This window comes from Physeter macrocephalus, chromosome 13 (genome assembly GCF_002837175.3).
Source record: "Physeter macrocephalus isolate SW-GA chromosome 13, ASM283717v5, whole genome shotgun sequence".
NCBI classification, from domain to species: domain Eukaryota; kingdom Metazoa; phylum Chordata; class Mammalia; order Artiodactyla; family Physeteridae; genus Physeter; species Physeter macrocephalus.
The window spans coordinates 51991887-52013732 of NC_041226.1; the positions used below are offsets into that span (position 1 = coordinate 51991887).

General features: G+C 34.4%; 1 protein-coding gene across 5 annotated transcripts in view; it reads right to left on the reverse strand.

Annotated features, from left to right (window-relative positions):
* The window catches only part of MYCBP2 (MYC binding protein 2), a 276794-nt gene that overhangs the window by 212565 nt on the left and 42383 nt on the right, over positions 1-21846 (reverse strand). For all 5 annotated transcript variants that reach the window (XM_024123253.3, XM_024123254.3, XM_024123252.3 and 2 more), the window contains exons 4-12: positions 19226-19379; positions 15019-15215; positions 9079-9321; positions 8774-8845; positions 7258-7354; positions 3370-3443; positions 3092-3230; positions 1751-1827; positions 671-875 (exon numbers count right to left, since the gene is read on the reverse strand). In XM_024123253.3, coding sequence (XP_023979021.1) covers positions 671-875; positions 1751-1827; positions 3092-3230; positions 3370-3443; positions 7258-7354; positions 8774-8845; positions 9079-9321; positions 15019-15215; positions 19226-19379 — 1258 coding nt within the window. The remainder of the gene's footprint in view (positions 1-670; positions 876-1750; positions 1828-3091; positions 3231-3369; positions 3444-7257; positions 7355-8773; positions 8846-9078; positions 9322-15018; positions 15216-19225; positions 19380-21846) is intronic.

A 21846-nucleotide genomic window follows, 5' to 3' on the forward strand; every position in this document is an offset into this window, starting at 1 on the left:
AAGTATGGTAAGACACTTCACGGCTATTTGAAGGGATTTTTTTCAGGATAACATTTATTTACACATGATTTCTACATTAGATGTTGACTTCAAACCTAATCCTCATAAGATGCTACCCCAACTACTACAATATATAATGTACAAGAGAAGTTACAAAAACAGAAAAATGACCCTTTGAGGAAGACTAAACAGAAGCCTAGGAAAGCTAAGAGATAAATGATAAAAATCGTGTAATTTTTCATTGCTTAGGAATTTTATCACAATGAAATAACACCAAGAACAGTGTTTCATAACTGACACTATTATACAATTTACATAAGGTTTACCTCATTGTGAAATATATACTCTTTGCAAAATTTCCAGTATATTACTTCCAAAATATTCTTTCTAAAATAATATATTAGAATAAATGAGTTTTTTTAAATAACACCAACTGACAAAACAGATAAATAGCCATGTATGCAACACATAAGGCATATAAAAATTCATGAATATGAACTCTAGTATGAAATCAGCAATCATACTTCTTTAATGAACAGTACACCACAACCATTAACTGAATATTCCTCAATATAAAATCTTCTATTAACTTGGGAAGGTTAGTGCTGTTGAAATTGATATATCTTATGTTAATAAATTCCACAGTATTTTTACTGAATAGTCAACTCACTTGACTCTCCATCTTCTCCTTTACTAGCAGATCCTGTAAAGAATATGCTTCCATCTTCTGCAACTAACAGGGCATGAGAGCCATCATGTCCAACTGAGAAGTGCACAATCTTTGGGGATTTCGTAATTGGTAGCTCAACCCATTTTCCTGCTGAAGGACCCCCTTGTTTGATTCCAAGACTCTGGTATTTGCCAGTGTAATATACCTTAACACATTAAAAAAAAAAAAAAAAGGAATTATAGTGCCTTTTGAAGTAGTGCACCAGGTTTCACATGAGAGAAAAAAACCTCCATACTTTATTGAAAATAAAAATAACAAGAACTCAAACTCTTTCTTTACTACTATTCAACTTCTGAGAGCTAAGCAGGAGAGAAACAGGCATATTTTTCCAAAAATATACAGTTCACAATAGTTTTTTCATATCTACTCAGGATACTTATCATCTTTCATAAGTATCCTGAATAGGTATGAATAAATATATGCCATAAATATACTCCAAACATATAACAGAAGGAAATTCATAAAACTGTCAATTCATTTTTCCCAGTGAAAAAAGGCTTACATACAAATATACTGTATATGCCTCATAATTTTAATTTTCAGCATTCTTTTAATTACCTTACTTTATCTTCACACCCACCAGATAAGAAAAAAATCTTCCATCTCTATAAATAGATCTCTACAATCTATAACTTAATTGTACATGCTCCTACTTTCCCCAGCTTGTAGTCTATATATGTCTGCACATTTACAAAAATTGGCAAGGGATAACCTATTCAAAATAAACCCAAATGTGAATTCACCCCAGCTCAAAAAATTACACAAAGAGCTCCATAATTAAAGTAAATATTTGTAAAAAGGTTAAATTTTATAAAGTTTATGAAGTTTTATACTCAAATGTTACAATTTTCTTTTATATTATTTCAACATGAATAAAATTTTACTATATAAAAAAATTTTAATCAAACTTTAAAATATGATTATGTTTAAACATGTGAACTATGTAAGCTAATCAACTGATTATACCAATTCTCTCTTAAAGCAGATAATGTAATTTTTAATCCTAAAAGAATAACTTACCTTTCCATTTGCTGTTTTCATTAGTGCAAACTCTCGTCCTGCACCAAGAATTGCTGACTCCTCATCAAATCCAGTACCTGATTATACAACAAGACTTAATAAATACTGTTACATTTTGAATATGAATAATTTCAAGCACAACTTGTGTTAGAGTGACGAAAAAGTCATTTCAATTAATATCACTCAAAAACAAGGATGACAGGGTATGTCATATGCCTCAATTTAGAAAAATATTAACAGTAGCCACACTACTCCAAGGAAAGATAAAGTTACCATAAACTTCTTAATTTGTTTCAAGTTAGTGCCAAATTATTTTTTTAATGTTAAAAAAATTGTTTAAATCAATGTCAGCCATATTTCTTGAATTAATGAATGAACTAATTTTTATTGGGCATCTATTAGCTATCAGGCATTATAGAATGCATGAGCCTTTTCCTATTTGATCCTCACAACTATACTGCTTGGCTTACAAATAAGCAAATATATAAAGCATGGTGAAGTCAGTCCTGACATGAAGTGTCTGGGCTTGAACAATGCCATTCAGATATTTGAATTAAGGTATTTCAGATTCCCTGTTCCAAGCTTTTTTCTATAGAAGAACATTTCATGTAGCTACTCCATGAATTGGAATACACGTGTGCACATACACACAAAAACCCTTATGCACATTTTCAAACTGTGAAACTGAGTAAATAATTATATATAGCACATCTTATGAGTTTGTCCAATTATACAAACTACTAATGAGTTTATGGGATTTTGAAATCTAAAAACTATGAGTTCAATACAGTATTTTTCTATGGAAAAACAAAAATACTACACAAATGCAAAGTAAATCACTAATGAAGTTAAATAAATTTAATAAGATAACAGTCAAAAAAGTTGGGTCTTGCAAGGAATCCCACAAGTTAATAAAAGGAATTATTAAACCAGGAACAGTATGGCAAACCAAAATTGAGACCCTCATGGAAACTACTAATCCTAACTACTACTATGACACTGCAAGAGTAAGTATACTAAGTCCAAGAAATATTCTGTGGACGTCTGCATTTCTGTATCCAAATGAAAGATTCTTAAATCAAATGTTAGGCCAGTTACCATTTTCACGATCTATGGGACCATTCTATGACTATCCTGAAAGCCTGTTCAAATAAAAATCGCAGGTTTCAAGTTACTCCTAGTTATTTGTACATATTAATTCGTTAAGTGTGCTTCACAGTAACACACAGCAAAATAGCTATCTAATATAAGCTACAATGTTGAAAACACAATGTTAGTTTTCTAAAGAATAAAGAATCTGAAAATTAAAATGTGGGAGAAAGGTTTTGTTGACCATCTTACTTATAATATGCAAGTCCTTTTCCAGATCAAATAGTGAGATACCACAGGCATGCAAGCATTTTCTGGCCAGCTTAAGTTGTAATTCTTGTTGTAGCACAGGCTCAGTGCTTGTGGCAAATATTCTGACAACAAAGCCATCCTAAGAGAAATAAAACATCCACAGTATTTTGTTACATGAATTCATCTTCTAAGGCTCTACTTTCCATGTAATAAAAATCAAATAATTTACGAGAAAAAGATTCCATTTATACAAGCTTCTCATGACTCAGAATACTTACATCTCTGGAGGCAGCTATCTGATTAATATATTCTCCATCAGTGAATAAAATATTTTGACCTTCAGTGTGGCAATCTGTGCAAGAGGAAGAAACAGCAATTACATTACAATATAAATAAACACCTCACAAAATGACTTTACTCCTCTGTTGAAGTCAGAATGAGAGTTCTCCACACAATAAAGGTAATTTAAACTCAAAGGGAGACTGTGCTTTTTAATGAAGAGTTACAAATTAGTAGAAACTAAACAATTCAACTAATAATACACATTAAATTTTGTGCTTACATTTATAAATCTTCCATAATCAAGGACCTGAGAGCCCACCTAATTTCAAAATGAACTAGTATTAGATACTAGTATTAGATATAGTCTGATAATAAACATGCACCACAATGAAGAAACTATAATGTGGTTATAATCAATTCAATACAATCACATGCGAGGTAGGCAACACTCTACCTTCAGACATACATCACAGTCATTAGTGTCACAGAAAAATACAGATAGACCTAAAGCTTCTGCATTTGAGGTCTATGGTGTCCAACTACAGATATCCCTTGCTTTATAATATAGAACTGGCTGTACAGTTTCCACTTAGGTTTAATGCTTATTCCCAGTATATTTAGCATGCTATACACTTTTTAAATGTTCACCCTTCACAGAACAAATCTATGGTATGTGTTTCTTTTTGTCTGCAAGTTTTCATATATTTTGGCTGAAATGCCATATTTCATCAATACTGTATATATCTCTGTGGAACAGTGCACTATATACTTTGCTCAAAATAATGCACAAGTGCAATTGCAACAAGGGATACCAGTATTACAGAAGGACCAGTGGGACATGTGTTAGTGATTGCTACTAAATAACATGAAACTACAAGCAACTCAATATCTAAGTATAAACTGTATCCTTTTGGAAAAACAAATGTTCAGCAAGCAAGTCTAAAAGCACACACATTTCCCAAAATAACTGCAGAGAACTAGGATGAATCTCTCCATTAATTACAATACCAAAAAATAATACTTCATTTCTATTTGCACCTGAATCAGCAAAACATAAAATTCTGGTTTTGGAATGCAGGAATGGAGCCCACCCAAATAAGCTGAATTACTCTATATTTTTGCCCAGGAGCTTCATACTAGCATACTTCCTTATTATAAATATGCAAAACACAGGCAGACCCTTACCAAATAGAGAATTCAGTGATCACAAACTGGAAATAGAAACTGGGAGACAAGGCCCACTGGTAGCCCAAGAGACTTGGTAATCAAAGAGAGGAGAAATCGAAAGAAAGAGTTCCTAGTCCACTGTACAGAATACAAAGAGGCACAAGAAAGATGCTTCTCAAGCTCTAAGCTGTAAGATTTTAAACTAAAAAGCAAAGAAGAAAAACTCATTATAATTTCAGATAAACGCAGGGGTGAGGAGTGAAGCGGCGCAAGAAGAGTAGCAAAAACCCGCATGATCTGAGGCAACCTGTCACCAGACACGAAGAGTAAATGACACAGGGATATGATATAAAAGGTATGCCAACATATCAAGGCTAAATGACAACAGGGGAAAAAAAAGTATGTTTTCAGCTCATCAGTGCTGGGTTGAAAATAACTTATTTATAAACCAGTCTATAAGACAAGTTGGAACATGAAGCTCAAGGAATTACCAGATTTCTGTCAATTGTAAACGTGGTATTCATTACCATCTATAAACCTGATAGTTCACTTCTGCTTCTTCTTGATGGGAAAGCTACAGAGCAGAGTTGCCCCTAGCCAGGGAAAAACGGACTACTGAAGAAACTGCCTCCCAGGTCAAAGAAAGGGAAAAATGACAACAGGCTTCTTCAGGCTTGAAGGCAAGTCTTCCTGCTGCATGACTTCAAAAAGATTTTTCTCTTTATCCTTTCTGTATCCTTCATGTAACGTTATAAGACAGCAACTTCGGGAAAATATCAAGATACACAACATGGGACTATCCTCCCCCAGTTTGGCTCCTTCTTCACCATGAATATGGTGCATATTTGTGAAACACAGAAAGCCACATTTGTATTGTTAAAAGGTGCATTTCATATGTTAAATGAAGTAGAGGGATTTAAACTGAAACATTAACGAGTTATTTTTTACCATGATGGAATAAATAAAAGGGCTGTAAGCAGACCTTTTTCAAATGGTCTTTCTCAGTCACAATCTCTGTTGAATGATCAGGGTTTTTCAGAAGTAAACCCTTTATATTAGTATTCATCTGCTGGGCAGGGGGTCACGGGGGGATTAACAATTTTTTCTTCCAAGACATCCTAAAATGACTTGCACAAAGACAGAGCAATAGGGATGCTCATTGCAGTGAAATGTATTATACATTGCAAAAAATTAGATGGGACCTCCATTTCAAATATTAATCAATGGAATATATTTTATAACATTAAAATGATGTTACAGAAGACTATTTAATGGCCTGGAAATATATTCAGAATATTAAGTGAAAGGGGTAGGTTAAAAAAGCAATATGTAGCATACAATCACTTTTGTACAAGTATGTACATAATATACACAGGAAAAAGACAGGAAGGATATTCACTGATATGTTGGTAGTGTTTATAGATGGGAAGTGGGGTTACAATTAATTTTTATTTTGTTCTGCTTATACAATACTTGTACAATAAATCTGATTACTTTTAATATATGTATATATATGGGGGTACATGTTATTATTTCAAAATATTTTTATTATTATTATTGTTATTATCATAATCATCAGCATCATCATTAGGACCAGAGACATGGCCTGGGACTTGTGACGATTAAAAAACAAACAAACAAACAAACAAATAAAACCCTGTAGACATATCTGAAAACAGACAGTTATTTACAAAATGGCTTTAATAAGTTATCTGTTTTCCAAAGTAGCTTTATTTATGAAACACACATGAAATGTGACATTTACCTTAACATGGCGTCAGGTACACTAATTTGGATATATGTAGACATAGTAATATTCAAATAAATGTTTGATGAAGTTATAAAAATATCTTAAAAATTAACAAGCAGCCAGGGAGCAATTATCCTTTTCAATGTGTTCTTCAGAAGTTCTCAGTCATTTTCAGATGGCCACGTGCCTTGAAGTAGTATTGCTGCTTACCACGAAATTGTTGGTAGACACATTAAACATTCAAGATTTTAGTATAAACAAGCTCCTTTAGAATGTATTAAAGATATAAGCAAATTCAAATACCTTACAATGGAGAATATACTATGCATTTGCCCGGTGTTCCATAAAATTTAAGATTCACTGCCTAAGAACTTAGACAGCACAGTGATCTGAAGGATAAATACATACGTACAACCTCAAAATTAAAGCAAAATGAATTCTGTCCAAAGTGGCTTATCAGAGTATTATTAAAAAGTATAAATGATAGAATTTTTAAAATCCCTGACCCACCCTAAAATCTGTCTCTGAAAACCCTTTAAAATAAAGAGGAAAACCCAAAGTACACTGTTGGTAAAGTCAAAATAAACAGAAGGTTCTTTATATCAAGGTTATTTGAGAGCCAGAGTCGTGGATTTATTAAGAGCAACAAAGCAACATCTCTCCACTAACTGAGGAGTTGAAGCAGTCATGGTGGGGTAAGGGTAGGGGGTCAGGCTACAGAATTTGGGCAAGAATTTGAAAACAAGTATTAAAACACTTCATACTATATTTATGGTATCTGTTTTTCTCAGATGCATTAATTTTATATAGACTATAAAATGTTATGCATGTCAGGATTTCTTTAACCCATTTGTAAGCAAGCACTATTCCTTGCTAACCAACCATTCTTTATACGTCTCAGTGGCCTAACATGCACATCTCTTAAAATCACCTGTGAAGAAAACAGATGACTAGTTGAGTAACATACCTGGTAACATTACAGTACCATCCTGTTCCAGTGTTTCAGGGCTTATTCTTATGGCTGTCATGCTGTGGTTATTCATATCTCTATACAATAAATAACCCTGATAACAACAAAAAATTTTGCTCTGTTATATGTTAAAATATTTTTTCATTAACCACTTAGTAGAAAAAGTAGCCACAGAGGTCTGTATTACAGTTTTTTGAGGTACAATAATACATCAATATTGATGTCTAAAATACACTAAAGATTTAAAACAGAAGAACTTGAGTATATTGATACTTTAATAAGAGGAGGTATTATACACCACTGAGTATCAATTTAACCTATTAATTCTCAGATACACATATTAGATACACCACACAAGACAGTAAAAACATTTTGGTTATTTTGGTCAAAATTATCATATCACTTGCTGAGTAAATAATAGAAATGACTGCTGTTTCCTTCACAAATATTTAGGTTAATATTTAAAAATCAGTAGTGGTTTTAGATAGAATGAAATGTCATTGAACATATTTCTGTAAATGTATTTCCCATGTTATTATTTGTTAGATAAAATACAGCAGTGGCAAATAAAAATTTGATATTTTAAACCAGGTTATGTTTTAACAGACAATTACTGGGTAATTAATTTGATATTTAAAATTTAATTTCAAAATCTCCCCCAAAGTTGGTAAGATTATTTTTCATGCAACAATAATTTTTTTTAATTTTCAGAATGCTTTCAAATATCTTTTTTCATCTGATGCTGACAACAAACTTTGAGCTAGGCAAGACAGGAGTGCAGGGACATCTTTATTCTATATTCTTCCACAAAGAAACTTAGGCTTCACTTCTCAGGAAAGGATAGTATAGAAATAAACACTTCTGGCCCTCTGACCATCATTCATTTGCTTCATCATTCGTTTGCTTCATGCATCCAACTGCTGACACCCATTTGGCCAAGTCAGTCAGGTGATGAGATCACAGCATTAAGAGAGCAATATGGGCCTAGCTCTATTCTCTCATTGGTGATGCTCTGCATGATCCTCCATGCAGGCAGCTATCTACTGGGCAGGCCACACACTGTTCCCTGGAGCGTACTGATCTAGACTTAGAATGAAGGAATTTGTGGTTAAAAGCTCTAATTTGGCTTTGGGTCACAGTTACATTCCTCATTCAGATTTGCAAGTGATAAAGGTGGTCTTTGATTCTTAACTAGAGGCTCTCTTAAACAAGAACTCCAACAGAAGACATACTTATTCCCATTTTACAGCTAAATCACACAGGATCAAATAAATTAGCTGAGTTGTCCACAGACACACAGCTAGTAAGAAGCAGGGCCAGACCTAAAAGTAAATCTCTCATGAATTCTAAGTCAATGTTCTTTATACTACACCATACCATTGTTACAGTCATATTATTAAAAAATATGCTCTCTTTAAATAGAAGTGATATTATTTATTGATTAAACAAATATGGACCACATACTTTAAAAAATAAGAAAGAAAAGTTTGGTTTATTGTGGATATTCTCCTACCTGAGCATACCCTAACCAAGACTTTTTTTCTTTTCTGTTTCTGATGCGAGATGTAGAATTATATATATGGCCCTGCGAAACAACAAAAGTTAGTTCTATCAACAATTCCATAATTAATAATCAGTGAAAAACAACATAAATGGATGAATGACATTTAATATGTATGTTCCATTTTGATTTTCAAAGAAATAATATTACATCAAAATTAGGTGGTACTCTAAAAATAAAGCAAGAAGCAAAATAGAACACAATTCAGTATTAGACATAACTTCCACTATGATTAAGAGCTGTAAGGAATCACCTACCCTAACTGTTCCACTGTATCCAGAGCCTATTTTGTATAATCCGTCTTTGCATAACAGATAAAGAAAAAATCCATCATTCTGAAGCAGACATTGATCATCTTCATCAACAGATATTTCTTTTAATGGCCACTTGTGCATTAAAGCTGCTTTCTTAATGCCATTGCTAAACCAGTCTTGAATTTGAATTTTTCCCACCAACACTGCCTGTACACTTCTCTGTAGTGAATTTAGTATCATTGGCACCTAGTCAAGAGAAGAAAAACACAAAAAGACATTTTTAAATGTCTCAAACACAAAACAGACAAGATAAAGGTACTTTATTAATATACCATCATTTATAAGAAAAAAATTATTCAGAATGATCATGTTTAGCTTGTCAGCAAAAAGTACCAACTAGAAAATCTATAAGAAACAATTCTCAAGCAAGACAAAATAAAAATGTAAATCCAAAGAATATTAATTTGTATTTGTGACCCAAAACACTGAAATACGCATCTTTCTCCAAAACACCAGGCAACCAGTACTACCTATGATTTTAAGTTTCATAAAATAAAACATACTAGATTAGTAAAAAGTATGAATACTGACATATATTTTTTGTATTACAGCGCACTCAAGCCAAAATGATATCTTTGGTATGATATGTATATCCATTAATATACTTCATGATAATGAAGTGCAAAATTAAGCGTAAGAGAAATACGGCTGCTTCTACAGATGAAACAAAATTTCCAGTATTTCTCTTCCACTTTGCTTCTTTATTACGCCTAATACCCATTAACATCAACAATTTTCCATGATACAAAAACTCAGTTGTATGAATTGTGTATTCATTCAGCATTCATTGAACCATTATTTATCAAATATCTATTGTTTGTTGTAAATGAGTCCTCAAAAGTTACCAGCATGGGACCAACACTCAGCCACCACAGAATACTCCCTGCTCCTCATTTTTTGCCTCTCTTTCACTGCCCAAGGACGGCTGCCACACATCCGACTGCAGGGCAAGACCCTAGGGCACTGTACTAGCCCCAGTTCTCCAGCTGCACTGTCCAATACGGCAGCCACTAGCCACATGTGACTACTGAGCTCCTGAAATGGGGTTAGTGTGACTTGAGATGTGCTTGAAATATAAAATACACACTGGATTCTGAAAACTTAGTATTAAAAACAAGAGTATAAATTTTCTTAATAATTTTATATTGATTACATGTTGAAATTATTTTCTGGCTATACTGAGAAAAATCCATTATTAAAATTAACTTCATCTGTTTCTATCTTTTTAATGTGGCTAATAGAAATATCTAAATTACATATGTGGGTTACATTATATTACTATTGGACAGTACTGTTCTAGAGGGTAGAGGTTTCAGAGGGATAACTAACCCACTGTTTCACAGATATGTTCTCTTCCCCTTCGAGTTCTAAGGCCTCTGACCCAATCAAAATATGGAACTCTTACTTTTATAAAACTTTTATTTATGTATATGGTTGAATACTACAAATTCTCTCCCTAGAAGCAACTACGTTAAACTTAAAACTATCTTATCTAGAATCAATATCCTTATATAATATGTCAAAGCTTCACTTTCAATTTTTTTGTTTTTGTTTCAGATACTTTCTATTGGGTCTATTATGAAAGATGATGCTCCTCCTCTCTCCCCAAATCCTCAGAATTGAGCTGTACAATAATCTCTTAAACCAGTAGTCAGAGGTCATTTCACTATGTCTGTGTGATCATGGTTCAGAACTGAGCCAACTGTATTACATACTACATTTCCCTTATATAATTTTTCTTTTTCTTCATCAAGTCAACAATTGCCCTACTTTTGCATTTGCTAAGTTTTTTCTATACCTACCCCTAAGTGTTCCTCATAGTCCTCTCAATAGAGTCAAACACATCATTTCTACTTTTTCCCCTTGGCAACATCCCTCAAGAGGCCCTGCTCCAGTCTAGACTAAGGACAAGGGAGGGCACAGAGGTTAAAAATGTTCCATGCCTTGCATGTTCAAAAGCACCTTTATCTTCCCTCAAACATGACTGACAGTTGAGCTAGATATAGTGACATCATTTTCCCTCAGAACTTTGAAGGCACTGTTTGTTATTTTCTATGCCAATGTTGCTTTTGAGCAGTCCAATGGCATTCTGCCTAATCTTTGGTACATAACCTGTCCTTGCACTCTGGAACATTTATCGTCCCTTTATTGTGTGTTATGATTTTGCAAAGTTATACCTGGTGTGAGTCTTTTGCCATTCATTGTGTTGGGCACTGAGGGTGTGTTCTGTCAATCTGAAAATGTGTATCTTTGGCGGATGGGAATTTTCCTTAGAAAGCTTAGGTAATTTCCTCCTCTCTGCTTGAATACCTATTGGATATTGGATTTTCTGGAAGGATGCTCTAATTTTACTTTATGTCACCTATTTTCTTTCTTTCTTTCTTTCTCTCTCTTTTTTCTATTGTCTGGGGACCTCTTTAATCTGAACTTCTAACCCTTCTACTGATTTTCATGCTGCTATCTTATTTTTTTTAACTTGTAAAAACTCTTTGTTCTGAGTTTTTTAAAAAATACTGCTGTTTAATGTAAATAATCATTTTCTCATCCCTCTTCAAAATGCTAATTACAGTTTTCTTAGAGCTTTTCTGTTCCCTATACTCTTTTCATCAAAGCTTCTTTTATTATTATTATTACTATTTTTTACTGATTTGGGGATACTGTCATGTTAGTCTAGTGATACTTGGCTGTACACTTATTTTTAAAGAGTAAGCGACTAAAAAACTGATAGGAAGCTGCTGTGAATGGATAGGGTGTGAAAGATAGTGAGTTCACCTCAAAATGATCACACTAAGTTTAGCAGTTTCATTGGAGGATCTCCCATACACCCCCCCACCCCCGCCAAATGTCCGCATCTATACGTCTTTCCTCACTTTTTCTCCAAAGAAGCATCTGCCAGTCTTTTTCCTAGGAGCTAAAAGCCTCACTCCCAGTGTACTGGGAACTCAGTGAGGATTAAGAAATCTCATCATCAATACGGAGACTTTCACTTAATCTCCATCTTCAGCCTGGTTCCTCAATCCCACTCTCAACTGTGCCTGGTTTCCCCTGGCCTCTTTGGCTCAATTTCTTTAGACAGTAAACCTAACTCTTAGGTGTATGAGAGAAGGACAGCTGACTGGCTGGGAAGCGTAGAGGAAGGGCTCTGGGGTTCTCGAGCTTTCATTACACAGACTTCCAATCAATTTTTAGCTCTTCCCCTCACCACCACTTTCCAGGTATTTATTACTTCCAATTCTAAATCCTATCTATAGTTTTATGTGAAAATCAACTTACTTTCTATGGGCACTAGCCTCTTGAGAAGCTTAAGTTTAAGCTCTCCCCAATATTTATCTTCTAAAAATGTGTCCCATTCTTAGAAGTTTATACTTTAAAAAAATCCTTTATTATAATCTTAGTGAAAACTGCAGGGATGGAGGGGAGAGCAGAAACTAAAGTGTCTTCAACATGGCTCTGTTTCTCTCATGCTTTCTAACAGGGTATTAAAGTTTTAAGAAAACCCAGTGCTACAATCAGAAGTCTCAGATATACCCCTTTTCCTATCCTATTGATTTTCTCTCACCAACACTGTGGCAGGACCTAGAGAATTTATTCTGATAAACCAGACTTCCTTAAACTGAGGATTCCAAGTCATTCACGAATTCTGGAAAATCTTAGCCACTATTTCAAATACTGCCTCTCCACAAATCTACTACTGTCTTGTGGAACTCAGGTTGTACTGATACTTTAGACTTTCTCATTCTCTATCCATGTTTCTTATTTTTCATATTTTGTCTCTCTGTGCCGCATTCTGAATAATTTCTTCCTCTTTATCTTTCAATTCACTGCTTCTATCTTCAACTGTATTATCCACTCATCCTTTAAGTTTCTAATTGTAAGAATTTGGTTTTTCATTTCCAGGAGTTCTATTTGCTTCGTTTTCTGATCTGATTACTTTTTATATCCTTATTCCTTAAGAATACTTTTGATACTTAATAATAATACTTTAACTATATTGAATATATATACACATATATTTTATACTCTATATCAAATAATTTCAACATATATAGACTTGGCAAGATTGATTCTGCTATATTTCTTTCTACTAACTCTCAATGACGGTGCCTTTTTTCTATGTCCTTTTTGTTTGTGAGTTCAGATACAGCAGAGTTGTGTTTGTGGGAGGCCTCTGAAGTAGAGGGTTCATCCCTCCAGAACGGATTTTAGTCTCCTTCCATAAGGCACCTTACAGTACTACTACCAGCCCTACCTTACTTTAAACTCTCAGCTTAAGCTTTTTGGAACAAGATAAGTAATATGCATTTGGATCCCAAAATAATTTGAGATGTTACAGTTATACATTTTCAGACTTCTCTCCCGCCAGTCATAGCCTGGCCAAGAGAGTTTTGTGAAATGAAGTAGGTAGGTGGAATGTGGCCAAATCATGAAGAACACTATATGCCATGTTAAGATAACAGGTTTTAATATGGCATTTGGCCTGGAGTTGGGTATGTAGCGACGGGACAGGTCTACAGAGAACCTCGGCTGTTGGTTCAGGGGATCAAGTAGTTTTGTGCAGCCTAGTGCTTGAGCATAATATTGCAGTCAGACAGATATGCGTTCAAGTCCTGTCTCTGCTATCTGACAGCTCGCTACACTATAACTACACTAAACTTCTTCCAGCCTTCAGTATTCCACTCTTACTCTTATTTTCATGCTTTAGCACATGGATACCAAGAACATTCTCTCTCTACACCACCAATACCAACACCTCCTCCCTCTGCACTGGCTAGTCTCAACTCACTGTTTAGATCTCATGTCATAGCCTCTGGAATAAATCTACATAAAAATAAATCACTGGATTCTAACAGGTACATGTGTTTATGGTCACTATACTTTTAAAATTTGGCATTGATATTTGAATGTTTGTGTTTATTCTATTAAAATTTTGAAAGTATTTGTATATTTTAAGCATATATTTAAACTAAAATTTTGCTGAACCCTCAAAGCACAGCTGCAGAACAATTCGGAAATCACTGAATTAGAGGGACTTCAAAATAAGTAAGGACCATAAAAAGGGAAAACAGGACTTCAGGCAGGACAAAAAGAGGGAAAAGAGTAAGAATAGAAACCTAGAGTAAGGAGACTGCTCGTATTTGACAAGGAGAGTTCAAAATCACTCAGTAAGTCACAGAAAATAGCCCATTTACCCCTTTTGCTACCTTTGGCCCACTAATAACGGGACTGAGGCATCCCTTCCATGTGTTCTGGAGGTCAGCCAAGGGGCCAGAGAAAAGCACATAACAGAGACTTAAAACTGTAACTTCTTACTCAATTTCCAGAACAGTCCAAAAGAATTAAATCAAGTTTGCCTATAAGTAGGGTTATATTTCCCACTACTAACAAGGATGAGGAGCTTATTCCACAACTGCATATTAAAAGTTCAAAATGCTATATGTGAAGCTGAAGTAGTTCAGAAACAAATCAATTCATGAAAAACTATAATCAACCAATCAAAAATAAAGTAAAAATGATATATCCTTTTCCTTCAATACAGAAAAGATATTTAGAAACTATGAAGGAATTCCATACTTGAAAATTCAGGGCAAGATGGGAGGTGGAGGAAGGCAGAGAGCAAGACAATGCAAAAGAAGGCTGTAGTGCTGACACAAAGACCAGGTTAAAGATTTAAGCTTTTGCCAAATTTCACTTTATTACCTTTAATGGCACAGAGTTAAACACATGTAGTTTAGCTCAAATACCTTAGATTATTTATATATCAACCTTGAACAGATCAAACCACTATATTGAGTGAGAAAAAGCAGACACTGCTTTGACAGAAACTGAGATGAAATTGCACCTTGGCATCCTATCAATTTCTAAGCAGCTAGAGATATGAAATACCTGAATAGTTTGGCAAGCGTGGCTGCCATTGTTGGTGAGGATAGCAGAGATGGCCTGAAGTGTCCTTCCTGTTTCTCCCCAAGAAGCCACCAGACTAAAGAGACAAGCACAGGAAAGTGCTGTCAGAGACTGTCCTGTGCTGTCATTCATTCCAGTACTTCGAACAGTGATTTCCAAAAGGAGCTGGAAGAGAGACTCTGTGGATAAAATAGAACTCAATTATATTCATTTAACATACAGAACATTATATGGTATCTGTTTGTCTGTTTATACCTTGCCTCATTATAAAAAAATATTTAAGGCAGTTACAACACTTACTTTGCATTAAGTTCCTTTCTAGTTACCCTTTCCCCCCAAAAGTTAGACTATTTATACAAAAATGACCTTGGAGAATATTTAGTGAACTCCTTATTTTTGTAAATGAAAAAATGGAATCTATCCAAGATCATTTAAAAGAAACTTGCTTTGAGGCACTCACAGTATTCAAGAAGACTATCAAGTAGTAACAGACTACTCATTGCACTTATTTTTACCGTTTAGATTGGGAAAAATATGGGCATCTTAAAATGTTAAGTGTCCAGAAAATTATGTATCTATTTGCAAAACAACAACAGACTAAACAAAACATATGCAATAATTTGTTTAATATAAAATTGGCTTTATCACTAACATAACAGCAGTTCACACTTGTAATTCATTTTATACTCTAGGAAAAACCTGCAAGTCAATAGGACAGATATCCCCTTTTCATGGATAATGAAACAGAGACACAGGGAGGTTAAGAGATTTTCCCTAAATCATAAAGCCAGATAGAGGCAAAGATGGAAAAATAACACAAGAATGTTCTATGGCCATCAGAGGTCTCCACACAAAACTCCATTCAAGATTAAGTCAATAAACTTCTGGGTATTTCTTACATAGAAGGGAAGGAGGATTTGAAAATCCTTTAGAAGTGCATACTCGGAGACACAGAGAGAAAGAAAAAAACAGAGTCAGAAAAAGAGAGAAACAGAAAAACTGAGAAAGATGGAAAGAGAGGGAAAGGGGAAGGAAGGAGGAAAGCAGGAGAGAGAATTGATGTACTGTAATTCTCTGCAAACGAAAGGGCCATCTGTGTTTTATTTGCTAGCTCACAGAAACCTAGGCTTCCTCTATCTAGTCCCCATCTTCCATATCTAATCCCTAATTAAGTCCTGTCAATTTTACTTCCTAATTAATTCCTCCACTTTTTGCATCTCATCAGCATCTCCCCAATCCATACTATCTATCACCATCTCTTAATTAGACTACTAAAAAGTGTTCATAAATTAGCTCCTACCATACACTTTTGCACCCTTATAGCCAAAGAGAATTTGTAAACCAAAAGTCTGGTTTTCTATTTAAAATCCACTCACTCCTTTGTTAGTTCCCTCCTGCACCTCTTCCTGCTTCCCTCCCCCTCCCCTCTTCACTTCTCTCTGCCCTCCAGCCTTTCCTTTATGCCGTCTACCCTCCCTCTACCCTCGTCTACCTTTCTTGTTTGTCCTCCTCTATCATTATCCTTCTGCCCATTCATCTTGTAATTATTCAGCCAACATTTCCTGAATTCTTCCTGTATATCAGGAACTATTCTAGGTTGCGGCAGTACATTGACAAAGACAAAGAATGTCCCTGCCATCAAAAAAGTTAGATTCAAATTAAAGAAAAGAGTGTAAGACTATAAAGAATTTTTTAAAAACCCTAAGGAGACAGTGACGTTCAATTTCTCCTAGAACAATGACCATCCTCCTTGAACTGGCCTATCAAGCTCCACGTGATCTACTCCCTGCCTCTTCCATCCCTTCACTCTCCACACTCTAGTCACACAGCCTTTTTCCAGTCATTCTCCTTCCTACCTCAAAGCCTTACTACATGCTCTCCTTTCTGCCTGGAAACTTAGTTAACTCCTTCTTACTCATCCTTCAAATCTCATATGTCACATCTTCAGGGAAGCCTGTTATAAACCCCAGAACTCCCTCTTTTCCCCATACTATTTATTCACATTTGTAATCATACATGTGTCCAACTGTCTGATGCTAAATTCCATAATAACAGCAACAATGTTTATATTGATCACCCCTATATTATACACTCTTAGCACAGAACATAGAAGGCGCTATTACATTTAAGTGAATAATTGAGAACATATATTCTAACCTTAAACTGAACAGAAAGATAGATATAAGGGAAGGATTTTTTTTAAAAACTGGACAATTTGTAAATTAAATCCATCTGCAAAGAGAAGTCTGATGTATAATAATCATCAGGCTAACCCAACAATAAAAGAGATACAAATATACATATATTTTCATGAGTAACATGAAAAAAAACAATGTGGAAAAGTATAACTAATGTGATTATGATATTAAATCAAAGGAAAAAAGAGACAGATTTCAATACAAATTTCGATTTAAAGAACCGAATTACTACTTACACCTTTGTGCCAATTAAACAAAATAAAAAGTATGAAGTGCTGATAAACGCCTGAACAGAAAAATAAGTCAAAGCAGTGAAGAGATCAGAAAAGTAAGCACTGGAAGGACAGAAGAGAGACCAAAGACAGTATAGCAGCATTTGAAACTTAGTAAGAAAATAAAAACAAATTAATCAGGAGACCTAAGTTTTGCCAGAAAGAAGACGATTAAGCTAAAGCACATATTGTAATTTTAAAACCCAGTATTAAGAAGAAGATCCATTTTGAAAAGAATAAAGGAGAGGGAGTATTTATGTATAAACTGAATATAAGAGAAAGTATACAACAAATGATAGAAGACAACAAAATGGCAGAAGATCTAGGAGGAAAGCGAGGATTAGCATGTTGTTCAAAGTAAGATATAGGATATACTGTTTTAGTGGATATTTTGAATACTTCAATTATTTGCTAATTTACAAACCAGAGCTAAGGTTAACTAGCAAAATATTCTTAAATACAATTAATTAATTTAATTAAATCTTCAATAAAATGCCATGAAGTCAAGTAGTACATCATAATAGTAATACGATCACTGGTGCTACAGTGACAATAAACAAGGTGCCTGCTTCGTAACATATGCAGCTTTATTTGGTAGTAGCATTTCATAACATGGTGGATTGGGGGGTTGTTGTTGTTTTTAAAAATCCTCAGCTTATTTTCATGGCCAGTACTCCCCCCACCAACTAAAACAAAGCAGTAACAAAACAAATGGAACACAAAAACTAATCACAATACATGACCAAAAAAATAACAATCTGACACGTAAATTAAAACCATGTAATTAGATTCTCACATGTGGGTCTAACATAATCCAAATAGCCAAGCAGAGAAAAAGGACCAAACTCTAATCCAGACCAAGAGTGTGGTCCCCAAACCAGCAACATGAGCATCAGCAGTACCCAGAAACTTACTCCAAATGCAAATTCTCAGGTCCCATCTCAAATCTACTGAATCAGATACTCCACACTTAGGGCCCACATATATGACTCAAACAAGCTAATGCTTGAGATTTAGAAAACTCTAGACTCTTTGAAGGCCCACAGTTAGCATCAGAGAAAAGCAATTAGCCTTCAAAATTAAGCTTCCATCTCTACTTCTATTCCTTAAGAGTCCCCATCCTGCTTACAGGATTATGTGTTGAGCCTAGGTCACAGGCATGAAAGGCAGGCATTCATAAAATTCAAATGCACTTTACAAAAAGCAAACATTTTTACTTAATGGAAGTTGCTACTAATTCAAAAGCTTTATCTTTAACAAAAATAAATTTTTATTTATCATGAACACAAAAGAAATGTCCTCTCTGTTTAGAAACTAATTGTGTTGTTTTGGGTTGGTAGTATTTGTTCCCTCTTTTCCTACTTCTTTAACTCTCCAAAGTAACATGTAAAGTTAGACAAAGTCAATGTTAGCTATTTTGGCCAAAGGTTTATTAAGAATGATTTAAGTTCATAGTGACTATAAGGCTTGAGGATTATTTCTGGGTTCCAAGAATTTATATTTTGCTTTTTCCCATCATAATAATCAGGAAATGACTGTGCATAAACTATAACTCTTAAATCATAACTCTAGGGGAACACAGCAAAGTAACTTAAAATTTATACCCCTGCTGTTTCAGCACCATGAACAAACAGAGATTGAATTACAGGCTGCTGTATGTGCTCCATAAGAGAAGCTCTTTACATTTAAAGGCTTCATTCAATGTGCCTAAGCTCTTACCTAGGACCTCGGGCGGCTCTGACTGGAGGCCTTCTGGCTGCTGACCCTGAAGCACGTTAAGCAGGGCTTGGAGACTTCTGAGGCACAGGGATGGATGAGAAAATCGCGTCTCCTTGATCAATTCAAAAACTTCACAGAGTCCAACCTCAATGATCTATTTAAGACGAAAAAAGAAATTATACTTTATAGCATGTGAGCTAATAACACTTCTCAGGCAGTAAAATCGGTACAGCTTACTTCCACAGCAAATGAGTAATGGTACAATATTTTAAAGGCAAAAAAGTCATCACATAAAAAAGAATAAAACCCAGTGTGTTTAATTTCAAGATTTAGAAAATCATCTGGTAACACAGAAGGTTAAAAAATAGTGGCACTCCCAACATAGCCAAAAATAAATAAATAAATAAAAGGAAACTGTCAAACTCTTAAAAAAAAATAGTGGCACTACTTAAAAAGTAGTTTCAGGATAATGAAGCCATAATAAAACATCATGAAAATGGTTTAACAGTGAACTAGGTACTAGACTGCGTTCACTCAGAAAAAAATAAACTATTAATTGACAAAGTTCATTTGGCTGTTCTCAAGTCAAAACTGGCACTCTTCTGTTACACTAATTGTTACTTATGACCAGAAAAGAAGGCAATATAGTACACATGGTAAAAAGATTAAAGCAGGAACTTTTCATCTTAGCCTTTCCTATATGGCACAATCACCATATTATTATTTGTAGATGGTGTCCCTTATTCTTGTAGGATTTATCACAAAAAGAATTAAAAACTGCCTAGCTAAAATATCATGGCTATTTTTACTTTAATTATCTTATTCCTCATCAGGACCAAGAAAAATATAACTCAGTAACTAGCAAAAGATACATAAATCTGTAACTAAAGATTGAGACAGCAAATGTGATGAATTGGTATAAGGAAATACTTTCAGAGGGCTGACAGAACAATAGACAATGCAATTCCATTTCTCAGTCAATGCCAACATTTTGAAAAGGAAATGTGTAAGATCTTCTCAAGAAGTGTTAAATTATTTGGAGAAGAAGTAAGTAACAGAAAAAGTTAAAACTAGATTAATTAGTAGAAATGCATCAAAGCATCATTAATTCTATTGAGCAAAACAGAAGATATTCTCTCTGCGGAGATCTGTACATTAATTCATATATTACATAAACATTTTAAGTACTTATTTTGTACAACTTGCTACAGGAGATACGAGATATATTATACTAGACCTTGTTCTCTAAGAGTTTATAATCTAACAGAGTAAATGAATCTTATATATAATGCTTACCCAGTCCAGACCTCTTTTATAGCACTTATTATGTTATAGTGTAACTGACTATTTTTGTTTCCATTTTCCCAACTAAACTGGGATCTCCTTGTGGACACAGAGTATATCTTAACTAATATCTCCCATGGCTACCCCACTGCCTGCACATGATAGGCAGATAACAAATATTTATTTACTCTCTCAGCTGAGCGCTAAAAACCACTGCAACTTGTCCGACAAGGGTTAAATCAACTGCAGGCAAGTCAGTTGCAGTTCTGATTACCATCTGCAAGGTTTCTGAAGAATACAGATATGACTGAGAAGTCAAAATAACTAATAGGATTGTCTTTAGAGAAGTTATCTAAAATCCTAGAATACTTGATTATAGCTAAGATTACATAAGTGCTTGTATAGAGTTTCAATTAATTAAATGGAAATGAAAACTTGCCATTTCATATAGTTTATTTTCCTGAAACAGACTAGAAAATAAAAACATGCTGTCCAAGATTTCCATCTGTTTATGTCCGTACAGGAAACAAATCTGAAGTCAAAGATCTCCTGACAATACAAAAGTAGGGCTCTGTTCTCAGGCCAGTAGGAGACTACTCTATCCATCAGTCTTGAAGATTGCTTACTCTACCACTACCAATCATGACTTTTCATAATTCAAAGAATTCTTCACGGATGACATTTTTGGCTAGGGTTTCTTTTTATAAGTAGATTCCTATAGCAACAGAGAAAGTATTGAACCTTTGCAAAAACAGTAAGGCTACTTACTGAATATATTCCCGAGCTGTCTCTCTAATAAGTTTAAGGTATGATAACAAATGTATGACAACAGGTAACTCAGGTGGGCTGCCCAGGAGCAGAGCACTAGATGGCTTTAGTGAAAAACATTCATAAAACATTAGTCAAAACGATCAAGACAAGGAATTACCCATCTGTCTAGCTTAACCACTGTGATTCTCGCTTATCATCTGTATCTTAGTTCGGTGTGGATTTTTTTTTTTAATAAGGGAGAAAACTAATTCATTTCCAGAACTGTGATATGTATTCAACATACAACAAAATAAAAATCAACCTCAAGTTTTCCAATCATATTTAGCTTTTGAATCATTGAGCAAAGGAGCACAACATGTTGTGAATTAAGACTTTTTTCTGAGGTTTGGCTGAGAGTATTTTACTATATGTACAAACTTTGAAATTGCACTTTACACTGTGAAGCCTGTATTATAGTCACTGAGAACACACTATATGTCCTCCTCCCTCAATATTAGGAAGGAAGAGTATAAGGACAAAAAAATATATAGTACTGCAAATACAATATGATTTCATTTGTGCAGAAA